This window comes from Setaria italica, chromosome IX (genome assembly GCF_000263155.2).
Source record: "Setaria italica strain Yugu1 chromosome IX, Setaria_italica_v2.0, whole genome shotgun sequence".
In the NCBI taxonomy this organism is placed as follows: Eukaryota; Viridiplantae; Streptophyta; class Magnoliopsida; order Poales; family Poaceae; genus Setaria; species Setaria italica.
Genome location: NC_028458.1, coordinates 10894724 through 10918047, shown reverse-complemented (window position 1 = coordinate 10918047; position 23324 = coordinate 10894724). Strand labels below are relative to the sequence as shown.

At 44.3% G+C, this 23324-nt stretch overlaps 2 protein-coding genes across 2 annotated transcripts; both read right to left on the bottom strand.

Annotated features, from left to right (window-relative positions):
- Positions 1-10294: 10294 nt before the first annotated feature.
- LOC101769188 (protein OSB2, chloroplastic) lies at positions 10295-14693 on the bottom strand. The gene is made up of 5 exons (XM_004982317.2): positions 14314-14693; positions 13468-13606; positions 13299-13380; positions 11931-12082; positions 10295-10866 (listed from the first exon to the last, which is right to left on the bottom strand). The coding sequence occupies exons 1-5, from the start codon at positions 14643-14645 to the stop codon at positions 10669-10671; spliced, it is 903 nt and encodes a 300-aa protein (XP_004982374.1). The 5' UTR covers positions 14646-14693; the 3' UTR covers positions 10295-10668.
- Positions 14694-15799: 1106 nt separating this feature from the next.
- Positions 15800-22606, bottom strand: LOC101768777 (CBL-interacting protein kinase 7). Its single transcript, XM_004982316.3, has 3 exons — positions 21148-22606; positions 17839-17999; positions 15800-16115 (listed from the first exon to the last, which is right to left on the bottom strand). The coding sequence occupies exons 1-3, from the start codon at positions 22436-22438 to the stop codon at positions 15972-15974; spliced, it is 1596 nt and encodes a 531-aa protein (XP_004982373.2). The 5' UTR covers positions 22439-22606; the 3' UTR covers positions 15800-15971.
- Positions 22607-23324: the final 718 nt, after the last annotated feature.

Genomic DNA, 23324 nt, shown 5'->3' with positions numbered 1-23324 from the left:
CAGGCAAGAGGTGTTAATGACTTTTTTGATATAATATATATATATATACATATATATATATATATATTGCTTGTATTGGATATTGACTCCTTGGGCTAGTGTAGACCATTAGATCATCATAAAATCCAATGGTGTATATTCTTATTTTTTTAGATTAACGTGGGAATTTCTAGACCCTCTCGGCGAACGTGGTGGCTTCTTTTAATACTATTGTATTAAGATAATAGATGTGAAATATTATCAACTCAACGTAGATAGGGAACGGATCGAAACTCATACATATACTTTAAAAAAGAAAATAATTGAAAATCTTTCTCACCCAATTTAGGCTCATCATACCCCTCACGTTGGACCCACCTATGAGAAACAGTCCCTAACTCGCAATTTCTATGGGTCTACACCCCCTCCCGCGCCACTTGACCCTGACAGGTGGGTCCAACATGAGGGGTACGGTGGGTCTAATTTGGGTGAGAAAGGTTTTCAATTGTTTTCATTATAGATGTGTGTAATATCATTTTCCTTCTTAATACAACAGAGATGGTTACATAGGTAAGTTCTTTTATACCTACGCAGATTTTATCTGTTCGATCGCTTATATTCATGCGTGAATTGCAAGTGGGATGTGTGTTTTCCCTTTTCTTTTTTCTATTTCTTTATTTTCATGCTACCCATATAATACTAAGGTGTAATAGCTATTTTTGCTCTTAAACTTTCTCAATTCGTCCCTGAACGATGTATATGTCAACTTGAGGATGGGGGTAGGCTACTGAAAAATTACACGGAAGGTATGGAATGGAACGTTTAGTCATCTAATTGTAAATATGTTCATAACAACATTAGTGGATCATTTAATAGTTCGATTATATAAGCAAGACACAAGATAGACATGAACGAAGGATATTTGCAGCATGTAGAGGGTAGAAACGGGATTTTACTTGTGTACATAACTGAATTAAAAACCTGAAATGACTAGATCCTGGTGTGGCGCGCCAACATGACATGACACATAGGACAAAGGACCAAATTGACCCGCATGAAGAAGTCTGGGACCGAAACAGTCGCTTTGATATAGTTGTAACCATTCTCGTTTTCGAAGCAAATGAAGGCCCGGCTGTCTGATGTGCTGATAGCTGTGTCTATACATAGGTTAATGTGAAAATGGAGCGAAGGTTTCTCCAAAACACGTGCGTGCTGCACGTGCATTTTACTAGTTAGTCCAAATCAAGCAATAATAGTGCATTTTACTAGTTAGTCCAAATCAAGCAATAATAATATGGTATTGGCATGCAAACCTGAGGATACCATTTGTTGTCCTCTTTTCCTACCCTGACCATTGTTAACGCTTGTTATTGACATACTTTTAGTACAATTTAACTAATATTTTCATGCTTAATCTTATACTAACCCACCACTTGGCACCTGAAATAACCTCATTATTACATATGTGTTGTATTTTGAAGTATATTGCATTATGACAGGAAATACGACATTATCAAGGGGGTTTGCATAAAAAGTTTAATGGATATTTGGACATGGGTCATCAAGGGAAGCTAGCACGAGAAAGGAGAGGATCAGAAGAGATAGGAAGGTCCCACGCTGATCGGCCTGGGACCCTCTGGGCCAATCGGCTAGCCCATTTCAGAGTCCAGTCGACCTCCCGTTTCTTCAGTGTAAAGTCTATGATGATCTCTAGGTTTTTTTCACGGACATTGACCCAGAACCATCTCCTATGGGAGACTATAAATATCCCCTCATGGACTACAAGGAGGGAGAGTTGGATAGAGAGAAGAAAACACCACGCAAACACCATCCACCGCCGCCACAAGGAGGAAAAATGGAGAAAAGATTGGATCTACGAGAAGTCACACGAAGCAGAGCACCAGAGGAGGAAGGAACCTCCCAAGCCGATCGGCTTGGAGATGCCCAGGCCAATCGGCTTGGGGTTTTTCTGCCCCCGTTCGTCGTTCCCTTCGGGAGCAGTTAATCTACATGGCGATCTTTACCCATAATTTTGTCAACATGTGTGAGATCATGGGGTAGAGTCTCTATTTGTCCTCGGAGTTGTATAGAGACCTTGATTTATAATCGTTGAACCTTTTGTTTAAGATCTGTTTATTATTTATCATATCTTGATGATGTTCCTTTATGTTATGGCTGCCCGCTACTTTAGGTTGCTTATTTGCTTACCTAGAATGATCATCAAGCCATGTTCTTATCGTTCAATATTTGAGTACCCTCGTGTAGTGATAACGTGTGAGAGGGAAAGTATTGTGCATGGTTCACATCCACTCATGATAATACTTAGATCTAGTTCTTTCATGCATGGCGATTACATCTACAAATGATCCTAGATCCCTGGACAAGCATTTTATCTATCTTGTTTACATCCATACACTCTATCCGGTTTAATCTAAGTCACTAGTTCTTTTGTTAGATCAATCTTATCGTATACAAAGAACCTTCGGTTACATAGATTAGTGCTTAGTTAAGCGTGCAAATTCACTTGTTTCACGGATTGATAAACCTTAGGGATACTCTAAGGGAATAGGTACAACTGATCCGTACACTTGCGGTTCATAAATTGACGTGCTGACTGCCGTCAACAACCGTATCTATCTCTACAATCGAATTGGGAAACACATGAACCGGAAACACATCGGGAAGGGTCTCAGCATGTTTCAACAACAAACATCATGTATGCCATAATGGTGCCACGGTCCTCAGCCATGTGGTGAGCAATGCTGGCAGAACTGCGTGACGTGCTTGTAGCCTCACGTGTTGGACTTCCAACCTACAAATGAAGGCGGTCAGATAAGAGGTTTGTGGTTTATTGGTTGTCCCAGTGTGGTAACAACAGATAGAGTGGCAGAAGCAACATGTGCAAGATCTTGATGCTAAGATTAGCATGATCCAATGGTGGCAGGGGCCCATCAATCTTCTACGCTTTCTAGAGCAGTTGACATATGATCCCATGCGACTATCATTCTCTTCAAACAAATATGACATTAAATCTGCTCCTCACTTTATTTTCTATTATTCAATTCAAGAGCTTGGTTGACAATTAAAGAATTATGGAACTTTCATGTACCTTTTTTAGCTTGCACATTGTATCTTTCCTTTTTTTCTTATAAAAACTCGAATACTATACACATTGACAAAATACTATTTTGGAAAATCGCCAGGTGCCATTATGATATATCTGAATTTCCAAAATATCATTCAACTTTCAAACTTGTGGCTCTCTGAAGTACCATTATAAGCAAAATGTGACTAACATGAGAAGCAAAATACAAAATATACCCACATCCTTTACAAGGTTTCCATTGGGTGTTGTATGTTTTCGGACTTGAACTTTTAGGAAGACTTGTTCCAATCAATTTCATGGGTGATTTATTGTGCTCCATGCTCTTGGATCATTTGGAAGCAAAGGAACGACATCGTCTTCAAACCAAGGGCTTGAGGTAGCTAGGAAGTAGTCTAGGTAGATGTTAGTTTAATATTCATAACGGACATGAATGCAAAATTAAAACTATGTTTCTTCTTCTTAAAAAATGGCACATTGTTCTCGTGCGTGTTCAAGAGAAAAAATGACCATCTTGGCATGATCCTTTTTTATCTCACCTAGTAAACATGAATTTATAATAAAAGCTTTAAAGTTTCTCATGATCCGTGTTGGTTCTTATTTGGCAATGGTCTATGAACTAATGTCCACTTGTCTTCTATGTTTCACAAAAATTGAAGCTCACTTATTAGTTCAATTTAAGTTATTTTTCTTTTTTGTGGAAAAGTATCGGGTTTGTTGTAGTTTTATGATTTCTTTCAACATAGACCTGTAGAGGTGTGAGAGTTTTGTATGGTTCCTAGTTTATGTTTGTACATCGCATAATCCCGCAGCTTTTGTGTAGCATGTGTTGACTTCTTTGGAGTTCATGAGGGACGAGGCAATTCTGAGGTTTTTTCGTTGGAGCTATGATTTCCAGAGTCTGACACCGGAGGAGTATAATGCAGAAGCATAATTTTAAGTCTACTCAAGCCTAATTAAACATAGATTAGTGAAAGAGGAGTGAAGGACCAAGGTCCTGTGAGGTGTGAGAGAAGACTAGGATATATTTTGTGACAGTGCTCAAAGTTCTCGATGGTTCTATAACACACCTTTTCACATGTACTATTTATTTGTTTTTTCACATTATATTGTGCCATGAACAGTATTGTTATCAGTACTTTGAAAAATTTATTTTTCACATGTACCATTTTTCAGTTTTTGCGCATTGTAGTCCTTTTTCACCCATGTTCCTCATGACATTTTGTGAAAAAAGTATCCTACCACCAAAAAAATGCCATCCAATTAATTGACAATTCTTCTTGTAGTTTTATTGGGGAAAAGGGTAAACGTCAGCATAAAATATATAGTAAATTTCAACACGGTGTAAATTTGAAGCATCCAATCTATATAAATCTCAAGCATCACCAGGAATGTTTGTGAACAAATTCAAATTTTGACAGTTTAGACCACCGAAAATTTACACAAATCAGAGCAACAAGGATTTATTCTCTCCACGAACGAATATGTTGCAAATCACGACAATGAAATCAAATTTAAGGTGCAAAAGGAAGCCCATGGAAAATTTTTTTGGAGAAGGCACATTTGAAGGAAAGGAATGACATCATTTTCAACAACGAATCTTCGCCCCCTCCAATGTCTTTTGCAAATTTCATTTATTATTTCTTATCACATATTCACTAATTACTACTACTCGAGGATCGACTTCTAGTACCGATCAGTAACCCTCCTTCAGTACCGGGCGCGCGACCGGTATCGCTTGGTCGGTACTAAATGCCACGCCATTTAATACCGGTCAGCCCAATCGGTACTAAATACGCCATTTAGTACTGGTCGGTAACAACAATCGGTACTAAACTGCGAGCCACGTCGCGCTGTTGCGGATGACATTTTAGTACCGGTTGGTTTTAAAGTTTATTCCTTTTCTTTTTTTTGTTTACCCTTTTGTTTTAATTTGTATTCGTATCAAACGCAGCTTTTGCTAATAATATTACGTTAATATATCAACCTATTCAAATCCAAGTATCACAAGTATCAATCCATTTAAATCATTATACTCAATAGTTCGTACATCAATACATAAGGTCTTAGAGAAAACAAGTTCAAATCCATAAGAAAAGGGTACGATAGGAGTACATCCATGCATGCAACATATTTAATAATTTGCTTCGCTTATGTAGATATTCCACATAGCTTAAGTCTCCAATCATAAAGTCTAGAACTTCATCAATATATGCTAGAGCATGAATTAGTGCACCCTCTAGCATTTCACAAGGACGGTCACAGGCACTACCATAAATCTCGAACAATGGAGACGACGTCAATTGAAATGGCCTGTAGAAAGTGAGATGAGCCTGGAGCTTGAAATCTCTTGTGCGTATCAGATTTCCATTGGTGTAACTATAATTCAACACATCCAAGACTTGAGCCTGAATCGCATGAAAGCTCATTGCCACCAAGATTTGACCAAAGACATCCTAAAAGAAGAGAATAATATGATGAAATTTAAAAGATGTAATATAATTAAAGATAAAAGGATGATTAAATATGTTCCGTACCATGTCATGTTGATTCAGCTGACAAAATCTCTCAGTAGTTCTAATCACATTGCTTTCTCCCTCCTGGAGCACCTTTTGAAAATATGAGCATTCTGGCACAAAGTAACCATGATCGTTAAGCTGTTGTAGGCAGAACTTCACGGCGATCCTTTCAAAGGTTACCCTACTTGATGCTAATTGACCCCATGCGGCAATTGAAACCATCGGGATGGGCTAACTGGTACTCTCATCCGGTTGGCCTGTGTTTCTCGAACAAGTACATGAAAAGAGATTTTTACTCTTTTAAAATTCCATGGACCAACTATCTCGGATTGCACTGAAGGAGAAGTACCACCTAGAGTTTTGATAACATCTTTCAGCCATCTAATATTGTCTATAAGCTACATTTATGTAAGTAAATTTAGGAATTATTCATGTGTAGTAAAAAAAACTAATTACAAGAAGGAAAGAATACTACTATGTTGGGAATTATTCCTCTGCTTCGATCATCTTTTGGCATGTCAATGACGCGATTAGAGAAGTGAATTTCTAGAGGATGAGCCAACGGTGGCTCCTTGAAAATATAGTGTCCACGACCACCACCACCACCACGGCGGCCACCTCCGCGGCCGCCACCACCACGGCAAGGAGAACTTCCACTTGCTATAGTTAGTCCAAACTGTCCAAATAAAATTGTGATAAGATAATTTACCACCATTTTTCTTAACTAGTCAACTTTACCACCAATAATACATTGTCATATACGCATCATATACATTGAAATAAATCTAAACAATCATTTCAAAACCATCCACAATTCTATCACAATGCTACCCGTGAATATCTACATATCCTCTAAGAGATATAGCTTTATACCATAATTGTATCACAAAAAATAATTACTTAGCATCCGATACAAATTGGTATCCATTTCAAGCAAAATCATAGCCATTTTAATCCAATACGGATAACAAAATCATTTTAATGCATCAAAATCAAAATTATCAAAAAAAAAAGAAAACCTAACTAGGGAGGGTGCGTGGGGGAGGCGCGACGGCGCGGGGGAGGCGGGAGTGGGAGAGACGCGGCGGCAGCCCGCGGGGGAGGCGGGGAAGGGAGAGGCGCGGCGACGGGGACGGTGGCCGGGGATGGGGTGGCGGTGGTCGGGGATGGGGTAGCGGTGGTCAGGGACAGGGCAACGATGACGGCAATGGGGATGACGGGCGATGGAGCCGGGGACGGGGCCACGGTGATGGCGATAGAGCCGGGGACGGGGCCACGACGACAGCGATAGAGCCGGGGACGGGGCGACGGGCGACGGCGACGGGGACGGTGGCTGGGGACGGGGTGGTGGCAGTCTGGGATGGGGTGACGGCGATGGAGATAGGGATGCGGATGGGGACAGGACCGGCGTGGCGGCGGTGGGCGACGGTGACAGTGACGGGGACGTGGCGGCGGCAATGGGCGAGGGTGACGGGGATGGGGCCGGCGCAGCGCAGAGGGAGGAATTGCTAATTTTAGAAAACTGCTAAGTGTTTTGAGAAGACGAAGTGTTTGTAGGTGGGACACTTTAGTACCGGTGCTAGCCTTTGCCTAGTACTAAATTCCTCCATTTAGTACCGGGAAGGGCTCCCAACCGGTACTAAAGTTGCTAAATGGTGAGATCTGAAATTAGGGGCATTTAGTACCGGTTTCAGCCTTTGCCCGATACTAAATTCCTCCATTTAGTATCGGGTATGCTTCCAACTGGTACTAAAGTTGCCAAATGAGCAGGACCTGAAATTATCCGCCTCTCATAGTTTTCTTTCCCACGCACACTGTCTTAATTCTAATAAAATGTTTCAATCATTATGACAAGGTTGTCACACACACACACACACACATATATATATATATATATGTATTTATATGAAATAGTAGAGATAAAAATTCATCACAAATATTAACTAGAGTACATTACATACAAAATTCATAATATTAAATCTTACATAAATGAGATAATTAGAACCTAGGATCGTCCACGTCATGGCCATAAATCATCGCAACATACAAACTACGATTTATATCGATAATATCGATTCCTAAGAACCTATCGACATAATCTAGTGCATATATGTATGCACTATCCCTAGCCTTGTAGGGCAGGTGGAATGTCTCTCCAATATTCTCACCGAAGTCATGGATGATGATAAGGTAATGTCAGCTTGCCAAACCACCACGTACTTGATCCGGTGTAGGACTTCTTTTAGACCTTCGTTGGTGTGCATGAAGCCATGTTAGTACTGGTTGAAGATACCAGAGTATTAACTACGAGTCCTCATGACATATGTAGAGTATTAACTAGAGTAAATTATATATATGAATAGTAGAGATAAAAATTCATCATACATATTAAGTCCTACATAAATGAGATATTTATAACATAGGATCGTCCCCATCACAACCGTTAATTTGGGAGATAAAAAGATATACCAATCCTAAAATAATGGTACAACATGAGATCTACGAGTCCACCTATTCTAGTTGAATATCATAAAGGAATCTTGAAATAATTGTCCAAATGTCTTTGGAAGCAACTGCCACATTTTCATAATAGAAGTATGGTGGCCCAATAGTCTGTCCAGGCAAAAGACCTGTTCACTGAGTATGGCTCATTTTTGCAATCCAAAACCAACCATAAGTCGACGGGTCAAGGTCAGTGAGCAAATGTCTACCTGAACCAGCTATTGGCCACCATACTTCTATTATGAAAATCTGGTTCCAAAAGGTGTTTGAAAACTATTTCAAGATACTTTTATTTGTTCAGCCAGAGTTTGTGGACTCGAAGTTCTTCTGTTATGTGGTATTGGAGGAGCGAAGGTGTTACATCCATTGTCGATCCATTTGCATCGTATTACGTGAAAAATGGACATAGAACTTCGTATTAGATAAATAACTTGATCAAGATTAGGTATGGGAAAGATAGAGTAAATGTGTTTATAATATTTAGTCCTCACTCTAAAAACCTTTCCATTCTTCTTGTTCTAAAAGATCAATAAGTACTCTATTTGTAACATAAAATTCATTCTAAAAAACTCTCCATTCTCCTCACTGTAAAAAACTCTCCATTATCCTCGTTCTAAAAGATCAACAAGATAGTACTCCATTTGTAACATAAAACTTATTTTAAAAAACTCCCTATTCACCTCACTCTAAAAAACTCTCCATTCTCCTCGTTCTAAAAGATCAACCAGTACTCCATTTGTAACATAAAACTCATTCTAAAGAACTCTCCATTCTCCTCACTATAAAAAACTCTCCATTCTCCTCCTTCTAAAAGATCAACAAGTACTCCATTTGTAACATAAAACTCATTCTAAAAAACTCTCCATTCTTCTCACTCTAATAAAGTAACAAGTACTCGATTTGTAATAGCTCATTCAAAAAAAACTAGAATACTATGACCAGAGAAGGGAGAATGAAGTTGCTAACCGGTCTAGTGAAGAAGCTAGTCGAGTGAAGAAAAACAAAGTCCGAGCAAATGGTTGAGCTTGCTTGGGGAGGAAGCTAAGGAAGCAGCTTATTTATACATAGAGCAAGTGGATGACATTAGTACCAGCTGGTAGCTTCAACCAGCAAGTGGCATTCTCACCATTTAGTACCGGCTGAAGCCATCAGCCAGTACTAAATGGTTTTCTGAGGAATCTAGCTGTCGACCACGCGGTTCACGTGCCGCCATTTAGTACCTGCTGAGGCTCAAACCGTACGTGACGACCGCGCGTTAGTACCGGACGGAAGGCTCTACTTGAGTAACAGTGGGAGTGGGAGTCATAACCAAGTCTAACGTATGCATTTCTTAGGAAAAGGACAACTTTTGGCAATTGTACGCATAAGGATACATAGCACCGTACACCTAAATAGGTATTCAGGGTTGGTGGGTATTCCAGACTCAGATATAACGGCTACATATGAATTCAATATTTGGGATTACCAGCTCATGCCTCTCAGGTAGAACCGCAAACAATCTGCGAAGAATCACTTCATAATCTACGGAGAGCTCCTCAAAACACCCACCACCTTTCCCCGCAGGAGCAAGCACAAACAGTTTCCCGTTAACCACTTTAAAATCAGCGTGGAAGCTTTCGATCGCATGGCCACAGAGATCTGATACACGGGTGTGATGTGTTGCCCTGGAGGCTGGAGCTGGCTAAACTGACCCCACCTCCACCTGGTGGCCAATCCCATCGCAGCCCTTGATTTCATCCGGTGTCCCGGACGTGCCGTGCGCAAAATTCTTCCGTTGCCGGCTTGCTAAATGCTAAGCTATGCAAATCCCTGGTTTGTATGCCTCGGCGGCCATCGTGCTGCGACACTGCAGTGGCCACCGGCGCACCGTCTCTCTGATCTTGTGCAAATCACAGCAGCGTCACCATTAGCAACCTCAATCGACCCTGTTGCAACATCCGGCAACGTGATGAAACAGTCAATGACACGTGTTCTTGAAGTCCAACTTGTAAACTATGGCGCTCGTTTATCTTTGCTGCAGCATGGACAGCACATCGCTCATCTACGTATCATGATATTTGTGAATCATGGCTGTGGCTTCGGTTCATCACATCATCCAGATCCAGGAATGAAAGCATTCAAAGGTATTCGAAAGCTTTGGATCCGCTGTAGTTAGGATACCTGCCTCTGCCTCACAGACAAACATGGGTGGTAAAATATAAGTGCCCCCAGTTTACTTCTTCACGAGTGGTCACAACTCACAAGTCAACTCAGTGCAACAGTATAGTTTCACCGTCGGAGGTAAAAGATCATGTCACAAACAAGATCACACTCAACCAACCTACGTTTTACGATGTGCCAAACGACTTCTGTTTATATGTTTGCCATAACTACACTAGAGGCTACTACAAAATACTACGGACCACCGCACGTCCACATCCGTGATAAACCTTCCAGAGCCCAGATATGTACATCAAAAGTACAAAACTGTGACAGCACTCATGGACTACCCCGATAACACGCTTTCGACATAACAGTTAGCCGAACTGTAGAATGGAGTGTGCGAGGCTTCCTCCTCCATGGAGACTATCGGCTGCCATCCAGTGTCATGAAGTCGTCAGCGTACATATAGGAGACTGGTTTTCTCTCATTGTCTTGCAGAGAACCCATTCTTGAGTCCAGAACTGCCAGCTGAGATATAACCCAGTTGGGGTTGTTCCTCCCATCAACCCACAGTGCTTCTCCAGTGTGCTTATGCTTGAAGTCTGGATACCTTGGGTTCTTCTGTTGAAGTCATAAGCCAGATGTATTTGACATCATCAAACAAACCAGCAAACATACCATAAGATAGACAAATTATTGAAGCAAATAAATAAATGCATCAATAAGAAATGTGATAATCTTTAATGATCTGGGTGAAGTCTGAAATAGCGATAATATTTGTTTTTGAATATATAGATGATATTTGTATATATAGGCATCAGTAAGAAAGACCATTAAAGTCTGAAATAGTACTTGATTTAGTCCACCTCTATATAAAAGGCATATAAAGTGCACGGCATTCTCTAGACTATATCCTAAATCTTTTTTGATCTTTTGTGTTTTTAAAATGCACAGCATTCTGTAGACTACATCCTAAATCCTGTCTTGACCTTTTGTGTTGTTGGAGCCCTGACACAAGTAGTTGCATGATTACATCTAGGTAGTAGTTTAAAATATATGTCGCAAGGTATACAATACATAGATACACACTTCCTTGCAATAAGTTCAAGTTCGAATTATAAAGCAAACGCTGAACGCAAGTATATTAGTGTTATGTGAGACACAACAGGTTTTTGAACTCTTGATGCCAAATTGAATTATATTTGCTATTGGTGCTAAATTTGCTTATCACTCTGGATGAGTGACTTTCTAATTCTGATTGGCATATAGGACTGGCATTGAACCACTAAAGAAATAATTACATGAGTTAGACAGTAGTATGGCCAGTACGTTGATTAAGCTGTGGCTTAGGAAGATCTGAACTTAAGCATTAACTCACTAGTAAAAAACAAAAGAAATATCTTTCCTAACCACGTTTGGCTGCTTATCATTTTTGTTTCAATGTTCATCCACAGTCCACAAACCACTTATCCCTCTCCTTCAGTAAATATTTGAACTTATTTTGATTGGTTCTAGACTTCTCATGTGTCCTCTGGTATTTTCTATTTCCATTTGAAAATTGGTACACACTAAAAAAAAGGTTTAAGTCGGTTACATACAAGATAGCTGTTACCTGTAGGCTGTAGAAGGATAAATTGATACAGTTTTAAACAATCCCAATGAACAAGATAAAGAAGACATCTAACCTTATTTGTCCTGTTATCCCACCAGTCAAGTGGATTAGCAAAGAAGGCTTGCCACAGCTCTTCAGTTGATCGAGAGGACGAACTGATATTATCCCTATTCTTATCCTCAGATGAACTAGAGGTAGAATCAAAATAACCACCACGGCTTCCACCTTCGGTTCAACGAAAAAGGAGAGTTAATCTTACCTTTTTATGAATTTTCATTGCATTAATAAACTGCTATCTAGAAACTAGTTATGTGCACCATTGGGTAGTGAAACATTTTATAAAAATTGAAAAAAAAGTCAGCTACATTAATCAACTGTTTCTGCAAGAATGATTCAGGTAAGACTACTTGAACACCTTGCTATTTTCCTAAAAATAAGATTCACCTCGAAAGAAATTTATAGCATGTTGCACATTCTACAACATGTCAGTACACATATAATAATCTGTTTTTGTGATCTTCTAGAGGTGACTACCTACACTGCAGAATGTGCAAAGAAAATTATATTTTGAAACTTAGGCAAATATTTTCGAGAAACATGCCATCTAATAGGGACCTATCATAAGTGATGTTTATTTTCACATACATATAAATGAGGGGGCATAGTGGCAACATTAACAGCATATAAAATTATTACAGGAAAATAGTAGCCATGATACTAAAAGAAACTTGGGTTCATTTGTACATACTCCTTCCTTTTTTAAATAGATGGCGTTTAGGACAAGCTAATTAGTTCATTTTGAACCAATTAGATTGTCCTAACATCATATATTTAAAAACAGAGGGGACACATGACCAACAGGGAGGCACCAGGTTGTTCACATAAGGCATTTGGTTCATGCCCTTGCAATTTGGCTGCCATTGGGATTACCACCAAACTTTGGCAAGCCAATGGAAGAATTGTCCCTCATCCTCACTATACTTATGTTCTCTACGGCTCTCTCATGCATGATCAGCAGCTAATCACCGCTATGAAGTACTACTGAATGTACACACAGTGGATGTAATTGATATGTGCTAGTCTAGGAACTTGCATAAGCTATAATTCATTACTTGGTTAAGCTTCAAACTAATTAACCATGTATGCAATTATGAGTTCACTGCTAATTAGCAGAAAATTAAAAGTACATACTAAATTCAAATCAAACACTAGCAATCAAGAAGTTAGCAAAACTAAAACAAAGATTGGCCATGAAACAAATGGTAGCCCAAAAATATTAGTAACAGCAATCCAAACAACTTTACTAATGTTTACAAAATTGGAACAAATCACCAGAGACAATATATCTCACAGAGTCACAGGAATATGAGCAGAAAGAATGGAAAATGCAGCAATTTCATGATAACAACAGAAGGCTTCACAGCCTAACTGAGATCCATACCTGGGTTATCATCGCTTGCCTCTGGTTCATACAACCGAACTGGCTGCATGGACTCGATGAAATTCAACTGTTGAACTGCAACCTGAGAAAGAGTGTACCCATCAATCCACCATAATCACAGAAAAGTAGGATAATAATAGCATGTAGAGCAACCTAGCAAAGATGATACCTTGTAGTAAACATGCCGCTTCTCAGGCCCCTCATCAACAGTATCTGACACAAGCCGTCCAGAAACAAATATCCGGTCACCCTTCTTCACATGCTCAGAGGCCACAAGGGCGAGATCATCCCAAAACTGTAGAGTCACCCTGTAGTATAATCACCCGCATTAAACAATAAATTTTTAACAGTAATTACTACAAAGCATGTATTACCAAAACATTCCGTCACTTTTTACTCTGAGAGGATGTAAAAGGTAGTATTATATATCTGCATTATAAATATAACTGGGCCTGTTTGTCTCTTAAGTCTTAATTTTTTGTTTTTTTTGTCTAGCAAACAAATATACTCATTACTCGAATGTCAATTCACCATGGAGAGCTCAGAACTCACTTTAATGCTTAGTCTGTTTATACGGTAAGTGTTCAGAAATCAAAGCTCATTTGTCTGTCATCATAGTAAAGCAAAAATAGGTTACTGAATATTGTCAAGTTGTAAAAAAAATGCATTCTTACTAAACACCTAAGGAAACTTATGCTTAAATTTTCACTACTCCAGAACAATGTTCCTGTTTAGCAATAAAGGTCTGTTCCACAATTCGTTAGAATCTCCTGACCTCAGTATATAAGCTGCAAAACAAGCTTCACCTCATGGTCTCAACAATCATATTGCTAAAATCCACCAACTACCCCTCCCTCCCTTCCTCCCTAAACACACACTAAGCTACATGCCTACAACGAGTGACCGCCAGACACGGTCGAACTCGCTGCCGGACCCGAATAATACGGTAGAAACACGCGACGCCATAAATGGAAGAAAAGTTAGCATTGCGTAGCACCAATCAAATTAGGAATACCATGTAGTCTCGGTGGCCGACTTCCAGACGGCGAGGCGCCCCCGCGCGACGGCGGAGCCGCTGGGCAGCTGCCGCAGCTCGACTTCGGTGCCCACCGTCCCGATGAGCCGCACCGAGTTGCAGAGCTCCCTGCTCCAGGGTATCTCCGCCGGCCGCGGCGTCGTCGTGGGCGGTGCCGCGGTCTCGCCGTACTGCGCGGAGCACCAGAGGCGGCGCCCTCGTGGCACCGGCGGCGGGAGGCGGAGCAGGGAATATGAGAGGCGCCTGCGGCGGGGGTCCGCGGGGCTAGGGTTTAGGGTTTTGAGCGGGGAGGCGACGGCGAGGATAGCCATGGTGATATTTTTGGGCTTTCGCCTTTCTCTGCCGGAGATGGGGGAGCTCGTGAGCTTATTTCAGCGTGGCGTGGGTGTCTTTTCAATCACTGCAAGTGGTCCCAGAACCTGCGGCGGCGGTGACCGACGCGTGGACCCCCACAAGCTACCGACGTGGCTGTCATGCTGGCCCCACATTGCCCTTTCTTCAGGATTGCTGTTCCAGACCTCCAGTGTTCAGCTCACATGTCACAACCATGCTCCTTGGCTGGAATTACTGTCTCTTGAAATACTGCCCCCTTGGCAGGCTTCCCAACCGACTTCACCGACGGCTTCTGAGGTGCGATTGGTTGCTAGCATCCTGCGTGCAACCTCCGGATGATTGGTTACCTGGACTCCCTCCTGGGCCTGGCCCGCAGGGTGCAAAAGGTGCCCCAAAGCCTGGCTCCCGTGGTGCGGCCAAATTCATCGTTTCTCCGGAGCCAGTCCCTGGATGCAACGACGAGCGCTGGCGGTGCATCTGCTGTTGAAAATTTATGTACATGCATGCAACCAATCAATATCTCCTTAGAGTTTGGTTGGAGGGATTCAGCAACCAATCATGGTGATGTTGCACGAGCTGAGCCCGGCTCCGGCCAGCCTGGTTCGCTGGTGCGAACCTGGCTCGCCAGGGAAGGCAACCAATCACGCCCCTGGTGAAGCCCTGCTGAGTAAAACAGCTTCTCCACGAGAGCCACCACAAAATCCGCTCTCTGGAGCGATTTAATGGAGCAGGAGAAAAAAAATGGCTCCCCGCGGCTCCATCTCATCCGCGGGGTGAAAGTTCCCGGTTTGCCCCCAGAGAAGTTGGCGGAGGGAGACGACAGGGTGGCACGAGCGAGGCTCACCGACGGAGGACGGTGGCGGCTCGCCGACGGACGGCGACGGGGCGGCGCGGGCGTGGCTCCAACGGAGGACAGCAGCGGCACGCCGACGGACAGCAACAGCGCGGCGCGGACGGAGGATGACGGCGGCACGTCGACGGACGGTGATGGGGCAGCTCGAGCACGGTACCGATGGACGACGACTGGGCGGCGAGGCCGCAGGGGTGATGGCGGCGCGGGGCCAGAGAGGGTGAAGGACAGGGCTGGTGTGGCGGGGCGCGTTTGCCGGAGGGGTGCTCAAGATAAGCCTCATATTGAACAACATGACATTTTTCACAGAAAAATTGTTCTTCCCGGGTACAAACTACGAATAATATCGCTACTTGGCAAGGTGATCAAAACAAATGGGCAGGAATTTGCTGGTAACTCCAGAAGCCCAGAATACAGTTGTACATACAGAGCCCTAACAAATCTTGATAGATCCTCATGTGCTCTCCTTGCTACTTGACGATGCCTCAAGCCCCTTTTTCTCCTCCCCGTCGCCTACCGCCGTGGGGGTTGCAGGTGGGGGCTGGTCGCCACCTTCCCCAGGCTCTTTCTTCAGTTCAGTCTCAAACTCCTTAGCTGCCTGAGAGAGAAGTTAGACAAATGGGTCAGTAAACAATTGTACAATATGAAAAAAAAAGATTGAATGGACTGATTAGAGAGCTTGGTCAGTAGTTTGTCTTCAGAAAACCGAACACAAACTGCACACACCCAGGTAGCCTTCAAATAGTGCAACTCAATATCGCACACTAATATGGATCAGTCTTATCAAATTCTTACAAGTGAGGCCAAAAGGAAGTTCAAACTTTTTGTTACTAAGGAATAATCAAACTACTGCTGACATAGTTGCCAAAGCTCTAGTGAGCTTCTTCACACACTGCCTCCTAAAAACAAGTTGAACTAACTGTTGACATTACAAAATGAAAACACTTCTCAACTTTTTGTGAGCTGCCCTTTGTAAGCCTTGAAATCACTTCTTCTCTGCAGCTTTTATCTGCTACCAAGTAGATTGGGTAAACCATAAGCCTTAGCATGCCAAGCCAACAACAACCAAAAATAGATCATAACACACAAATCACCTTAACTTTTAGACCAGAGACCTGTTTGTTCCTGATTTTGTTAAAAGCAACAAAGACTTAGCATGCTGGGGCTACTAGTTTACAAATGTAGAAATATATAGTCAGGTCAATCTAAATGGGCAGTAGTTTCATTGTTCAAGTATGCAGAGGCAAAAAATGTTGGATGGCAACCACAACTATATACTAGATAATGTAATGTAGCAAAGCAGATGACAAAAACATATACACATTTGCACAGGACAAAGTGACAAAGCTGATAAGGTAGCAATGAATACACAAGTAATATCATGTGCTTTAGCCAATAGGAATACAGCATGTTCCAGTAAGTGCTATGGTGGTATGGTCTGAATGTTCAGTTTATTTGCCTATCTGACTTAGGAAGCTAAATCCAATCATGATTGCTATATCTCTGTTTAACTGTTTGTTGAAGACCACAGAAATTAGAAGAAAGTATATTTCAACAGTCTCATCAAGTAAGTTCATGCAATAGGTAGCACACTGGCACCTGAAGATTGCAGAAAGTATCGTGCATACTACAGCTCTAACCTCTCTATATGACATGTTTTGTCAGAAACAAAAATAACTTATCATAATCTGCAGGACTCTGATAGAGTGCCCAACTGCAAATGCACAAGAACGGGCAATACCCTTTCAGTTACATCACAAACAATTAAATTGGGAGAAGGTACCTAAACGAAAACTATGTCCTACTTCCCCTTGCAGTTCAAAAAACATGAGCTGTAGAAAACCTCATCACTCCAATCACACATTGATACATCCCTGAACCCAAGGTCACTCATCACGCTGCAATAACAATCAACAGGACTCTTAAGTCAAAATGAGAAAGCAATGTGGCCACATTTCCTTCCATTGGTATTGTCCCACAAAACCGCATGATAACACCCCTGAACGTCACTATGTTTTATAAGCCACAGGGTACTAAATTGAACATTCTCTAGAGTCTAGAGTACCAAAATCTTCAGAATTTCTACGAAAACTGAAAGTGCTAGCAAAGCAGATCCTTGTAAATTGGTAAAGACGGTAGCTGCACTACGAACAAGACCTACGCAGCTACGCTTTAGCATCTCGAGCAAAAGTGGATCACTTGTTTCCGCAGCTGCTAACCACCAGTCAACAATTGCCAGTACCAGTGTACCACACACACTCATCCCCGGTAATTTGGAGCTTCTGTTCACAACGCCGTTAGAGTTAAGCCCCAATCCTCACCTGCTGGAAGCTCTTGACGGTCTTGCCGATGTTGCGGCCGATCTCGGGGAGCTGCTTGGGCCCGAACACCAGCGCGGCGACGCCGGCGATGACCACAAGCTCGGGAACCCCCAACCCGAACAGGCACTTGCACCCGAGCGCGCCGCCTCCCCCCGAACCGGCTCTCCTCGGCCGCGCGGCTATCGAGGCGGCCGCCACCGCGAGCCCGCCTCCACCGCCCCCGACGAACGAGGACGCCCTCGAGGACATCCCGGCCGCAGCGATGTGGGCACGGGCCGGTGCCCTCGCCGCGGCGGTGGCCCTCGGCGGCACCCCGAGGTAGGAGGAGGAGGAGGCCGCCGCGACGGTTGCCACCACGGCTATCCCCATGGCTGCTGCTGCTCGAGCTCGTCGTGGGAGGGATATTTTTCTCTGAGATGGGATAGCGTTCTATGGTGAGGTGACGGAGGAGCAGTAATGTGACAGGCTCCCCACCTTTTTTGACACGTTTTCGTCTCGTGTAACAACGACGATGCAGCCCGTGTTGGATGCAAAGTGGGCCGCCACTGCTAACGTCCGTTTGGGCCGAGCCATACTGACTTGCAGAGGTTGGGCCTACAAAAGGCCTAGATCGTGAATTTGCAGAGTTGACGTTGGGCTTTGTATATTTGCATATATTTCGTAATTTTCTAATTCCTGCTATGGTGTGTAGGACTTGCATGAAGCGTGTTGTTTACAATTATGTTTCTTAAAGGGGGGAATATGAAGATGAAGAAGCGTGTGCATTTCTAGCTGCTTCTACCACCCTGAATCCTTTGATTCGCGCTTTCAATCAGATTCCAGAGCATGCATGCGGGACTGTTCATCTCTGATTGTGACCACCTGCACTTTCTTTTGGCTGTAATAAGGAAGAAGTATAAACCTTTTCTTCTTGACATCCAATGGGAGGTGAGACGCCTAGACACAGTTAGACTAACCCAGTACATGGTAGCAGCAAAACGACAGCAAGTTCCGCGGGTAATGCAGTGCAGGGGTGTTAGGTAGAGTATCGTTCATCTTTAGTTCTGGATTCCTTGGCGTTGACTGTAAGAAACAGGAACTCCTCCATCCACAGAGTTGGTAAAGTTGCAGTGCATCTCCGGACTCCGGGTCAGACTTCTTCGCTAGCTGGGCGCGAAGCATGCTTTTCATAGGAATATTCTTCTCAGAGGATGCGTGTGCCCTCGTGCGTATATGCAGATTCATGCATGCTCCAACTGAACTTATCATCGTCACATGTGTGTTGGCCGCATCTTTTGGCTAGCTCCAATCATGGTGTTCTGAGGGCAGGGATGAAGTGTAAGAGATGGTGAGGTCGAGAAGAACAATGCGACTCTGCCTATCGTAAGGTCTCTTTAATTTAAAACCGACCTACTGTCTACTGACGAAGAGATGAGGACACCAAATGTCGTTTGACATATACTCCGTACTTTTCTTGCACATGTTGTTCCATCGGATCTTCTTTTTCCTGAATCTATGTCCCACAGCAATCAAATTGAAGACATCTAGCGAAACCTTCAAAACATACTTAATTCACTTTCACCACTTTACAGGTTGTTGGGGACGTCAGAATGGAGAAATTGCAGCTGCGGAGCTCATGCTGTTTATAAAGAACCAATTATCCTGAAGAACAACCGAGATGGTACAGAGTATAGAAGACCGCCTATACAACCTACTTGCATTGTCATTCTGTGACACAGCTGGTTTTTATCATGTCAAGATCACTACTCCCTTTTCTCCTCCTCCTAGATCTTACCCATTCTCGCTGACGTCGGCATCGAGCACGCATCCACTTGCGCGCTACTCTAGCTAGCTAGTAGGCGCAATTTGCCGATACTTCAATAGTTCAATCGTTAGCAAGTTCAAGTGGCTGATGAACTCAGCAGGCTGTGCACTGCGTGCCTTGTGTGTGTGGGTCTGCATTCGAGGTGTTTAATAAGATGACTGGCGTGGTTTCTACCGAGTTCTACTCATCATGCATCCGGTGCTGCCAAAATTAAAGTCACTGAAGATGATGCCATTGATGTGATTTCAGATTTTCCCCCATTTAAGTTTCCCATGCATGTACCTTCCACTTGATCCTGCACACCATTTCATCTCAGTTGGAGCCGATGCCGACTACGACTTCCACTAATGAATTTTCGCAGTATTTTAGTCGGCCTATCTGCTAAAACCATACCTTTTGTGCCATGGTTTTCTTCGTTAACAATAATTAGGATGGCATCTTCTTGAGCACAACAAGATTCAGCAGCACATTAATTTGGACGGACTGAAATGGTTACGGAAGAACGCATTGACTTGATAGGCAACGATGGGGAGGAGGAGGTGACAAGGGAGATGAGTGTTGCTGGCTTGTTGCCTAGCTGGGTGGCTACAGGGGTAAGAATGGACGGTTTTCCTGCGGTTTGGTTGCCCCTGTCAGGGGAAGGCGATGAGTCCAATGCGAGGGCAGGGGAATGTGCAGTGTCAAGTCTGGTGGTTGACTGGGCCAGGAGCAGCACTCTTGCAATTGCAGGGGTATTAATACACCCTAGTATCTATCACATCGGATGTTTGATACTAATTAGGAGTATTAAATATAGTCTAATTATAAAACTATTTGCACAGATGGAGTTTAATTCGCGAGACGAATATATTAAACCTAATTAGTTCATGATTTGACAATATGGTGCTACAGTAACCATTTGCTAATGATGGAGTAATTAGACTTAATAGATTCATCCCCCGAATTAGTATATGGGTTCTGCAGTTAGTTTTATAATTAGCTCATGTTTAGTCCTCCTAATTAGCGTCTGAACATCCTATGTGACCCTTCTACTTTAGTACCTCGTATCCAAACACCACCGCAACCTGCTTCGTATTGCAATCGACTCAAAGCTAATACCACTTTTGGGGTGCTTGCATATGCTATGCATACCTACTGTAGAGTAGCCATCATGGCAGTCTTCTTTCGGAAAATTTTCCTGTTACTCCAATGCTCTGGGATCCAACTGTTTCCTATCAAATTCTAGCGAGCATGCTGTTGAAAAACTGCACAAGGACCGGAATGGAGAGACTTGCTTCAACAAATCAAGAATCCCAGAACGAAGATCTACTATATACGGTATATGACAACCTACTTAATCATGACAAGCATCACACTTTAGATTGAACTACCAATCTAGTTAATTTCCAGCATTACAGTGCGTCCTAATCAATTTTCACATTGTACACTTGCTATACAAACACTTTCCGTCGATCCTAGGAAAGAATTCTGATCATGCAGCTTCCCATTTCCGCCTGCGAATCAACCTTCTTCGCAGACGTGCCACGCCGTGACCACGTCGCCGAGCTCCACCCTGAGGTCCTCCCACCCGAACGCCTCGGCCTCGTCGCCGTCGCCGGCCTCCAGCCTCAGCTCCACGAGCATCAGCTCCGCCGACACCTCCAACATCTCCATCGACATCGCCACCAGCCCCGACAGGCCGCCCAGCGGCAGGCGCTCCGCCCCCTTCTTCCCCACCATGAAGTAGCCGAGCTTCGCGCCCGCCTGCCCGAGCCGCTCCACCGTCTGCTCCGGCGACGCCGTCGTCATGAACCGCTTCTCCCGGGTCCGCCGGTTGTCGCCGAACAGCCCGGACAGGTCGAGCCCCGGGGACATGGAGATGATGTCGAAGGCGTTGAGCGCCGGCGGGGCCTGGAACGCCAGCTCGCGCTCCGCCTGGCCGCCCAGGAGGCCGCCGAGCTGCGAGTCGACGCTGAGCGAGCGCTTGAACCAGGGGTGGCTGGCGAGCTCCGCCACGGCGAGGCGCGTCGCCGGGTTCGGGTCGAGCAGGCGGGACACGAGGCGGCGCGCCGGCTGCGACACCCACCGCGGGACGACGTACTCGCGGCGGTGCGCCTTGCGGCACATGTCGGCGATGTTGGCGTCGTCGAAGGGGAGGTGGCCGGCGAGGAGGACGAAGAGGATGACGCCGCAGGACCAGGCGTCGGCCTTGGCGCCGTCGTAGGCCTTGCGGCGGAGCACCTCGGGGGCCGTGAAAGCCGGGGTGCCGCAGGCCGTGTGCAGGTGGCCGTCGTCGCGGAGCGAGTCCGGGAGCGCGGCGAGCCCGAAGTCGGAGACCTTGAGGTTGCCGTCGGCGTCGATGAGCACGTTCTGCGGCTTGACGTCGCGGTGGAACACCCCGCGCGCGTGGCTGTAGATGAGCGCCGACACCAGCTGCAGGAACACCCGCCGCGCCGCTTGCTCGGGGAGCCTGCGCGTCGGCAGGGAGGCCAGCCGGGACAGGAGGTCCCCGCCGGGGGCGAGCTCCATGACGAGGTACACCTTGGAGCGCGTGGCGAGCACCTCGTGGAGGCGGAGCACGTTGGGGTGGCGGAGGCGGCGCATGGCGGAGACCTCGCGCAGGACGCGCACCGCCATGCCCGTGGCGGACAGCTCGGGCTTGTCGAGCACCTTGACGGCCACGGGGTCGCCCCCCGCGAGGCAGCGCGCGTGGTAGACCTTGGCGAAGGTGCCGCGGCCCAGGAGGCGGCCGAGCTCGTACTTGCCGAGGAGGGGCGAGCCGGCCTTGGAGGACGACTTGCTCTTGGTGCCGGCCATGGCGCGCGGCACCAAGGCAACGGGCAGGGGGTCAGGGCCTCAGGGGCAAGGCAAAGCCGCCTCTTTGGCTTTGGTGCGCTTGCTGCGATGGCGGTATGGTTTACAGGGTGAGCTTGTGTTTGGTATATAAAGGGTGGAGTGGTCGACTCTGCTACGCTGTTTGTGTGTGCCGTTCTGGCGCCTTTGCTTGTTCCTTTCATTAGCTTTCTGTATTTATAGTGTGAAGTTATGATTACAGATTGCATAATTAGGTCGATGGTAAATAGTTTAATACTTATTTGAATGGAAGAAAATATATTGACTTTCAAGAAATGGAGTGGTCTGGTTCCAAAGATGCCTTCTCCACAATGCCACATTTATAGTTGCGAGAAATGCCGTTCTCCCTCTGATCACAGTCGGATATATGTTGATTTGAACAGTAGCACGTGTTCCACAAAGTTAAAAAAAATCACCTACAATTTGTATATAAGTGTGGCGTTCATAACTGAAAGAACTATATGTTGTCAACACATTTTTAGTTTTGAATCTACTAGCACCAATCTCTTGTTTTAGGTAAAGTTAATTAATAAATCCCATAACAATGTAGTACATGTACAACTGGAGGGAGTAATATTGTGGTACATGTGCAAACCCATTAAAAATTATGCATTTTCAAGGTATACACAACTACGATCAAAGAGTTGAAGCGCACGTCGTCAAGTGCATCATCAACCAGACAACTGAAGAATCCAGTGGCCTCCGTGGCGCCTGAGATCTTTCCTCTCTTTTTTTTTCCCCGCACAGCACAGCTAAGCAAGCCTACGTGTCGAGTGTCGTTGCTGAATCTGCGCAAAAAAAATTAAAAAGAAGAAGAAGAAGCAGCAGCTACGCTACGCCCTTTCGATAT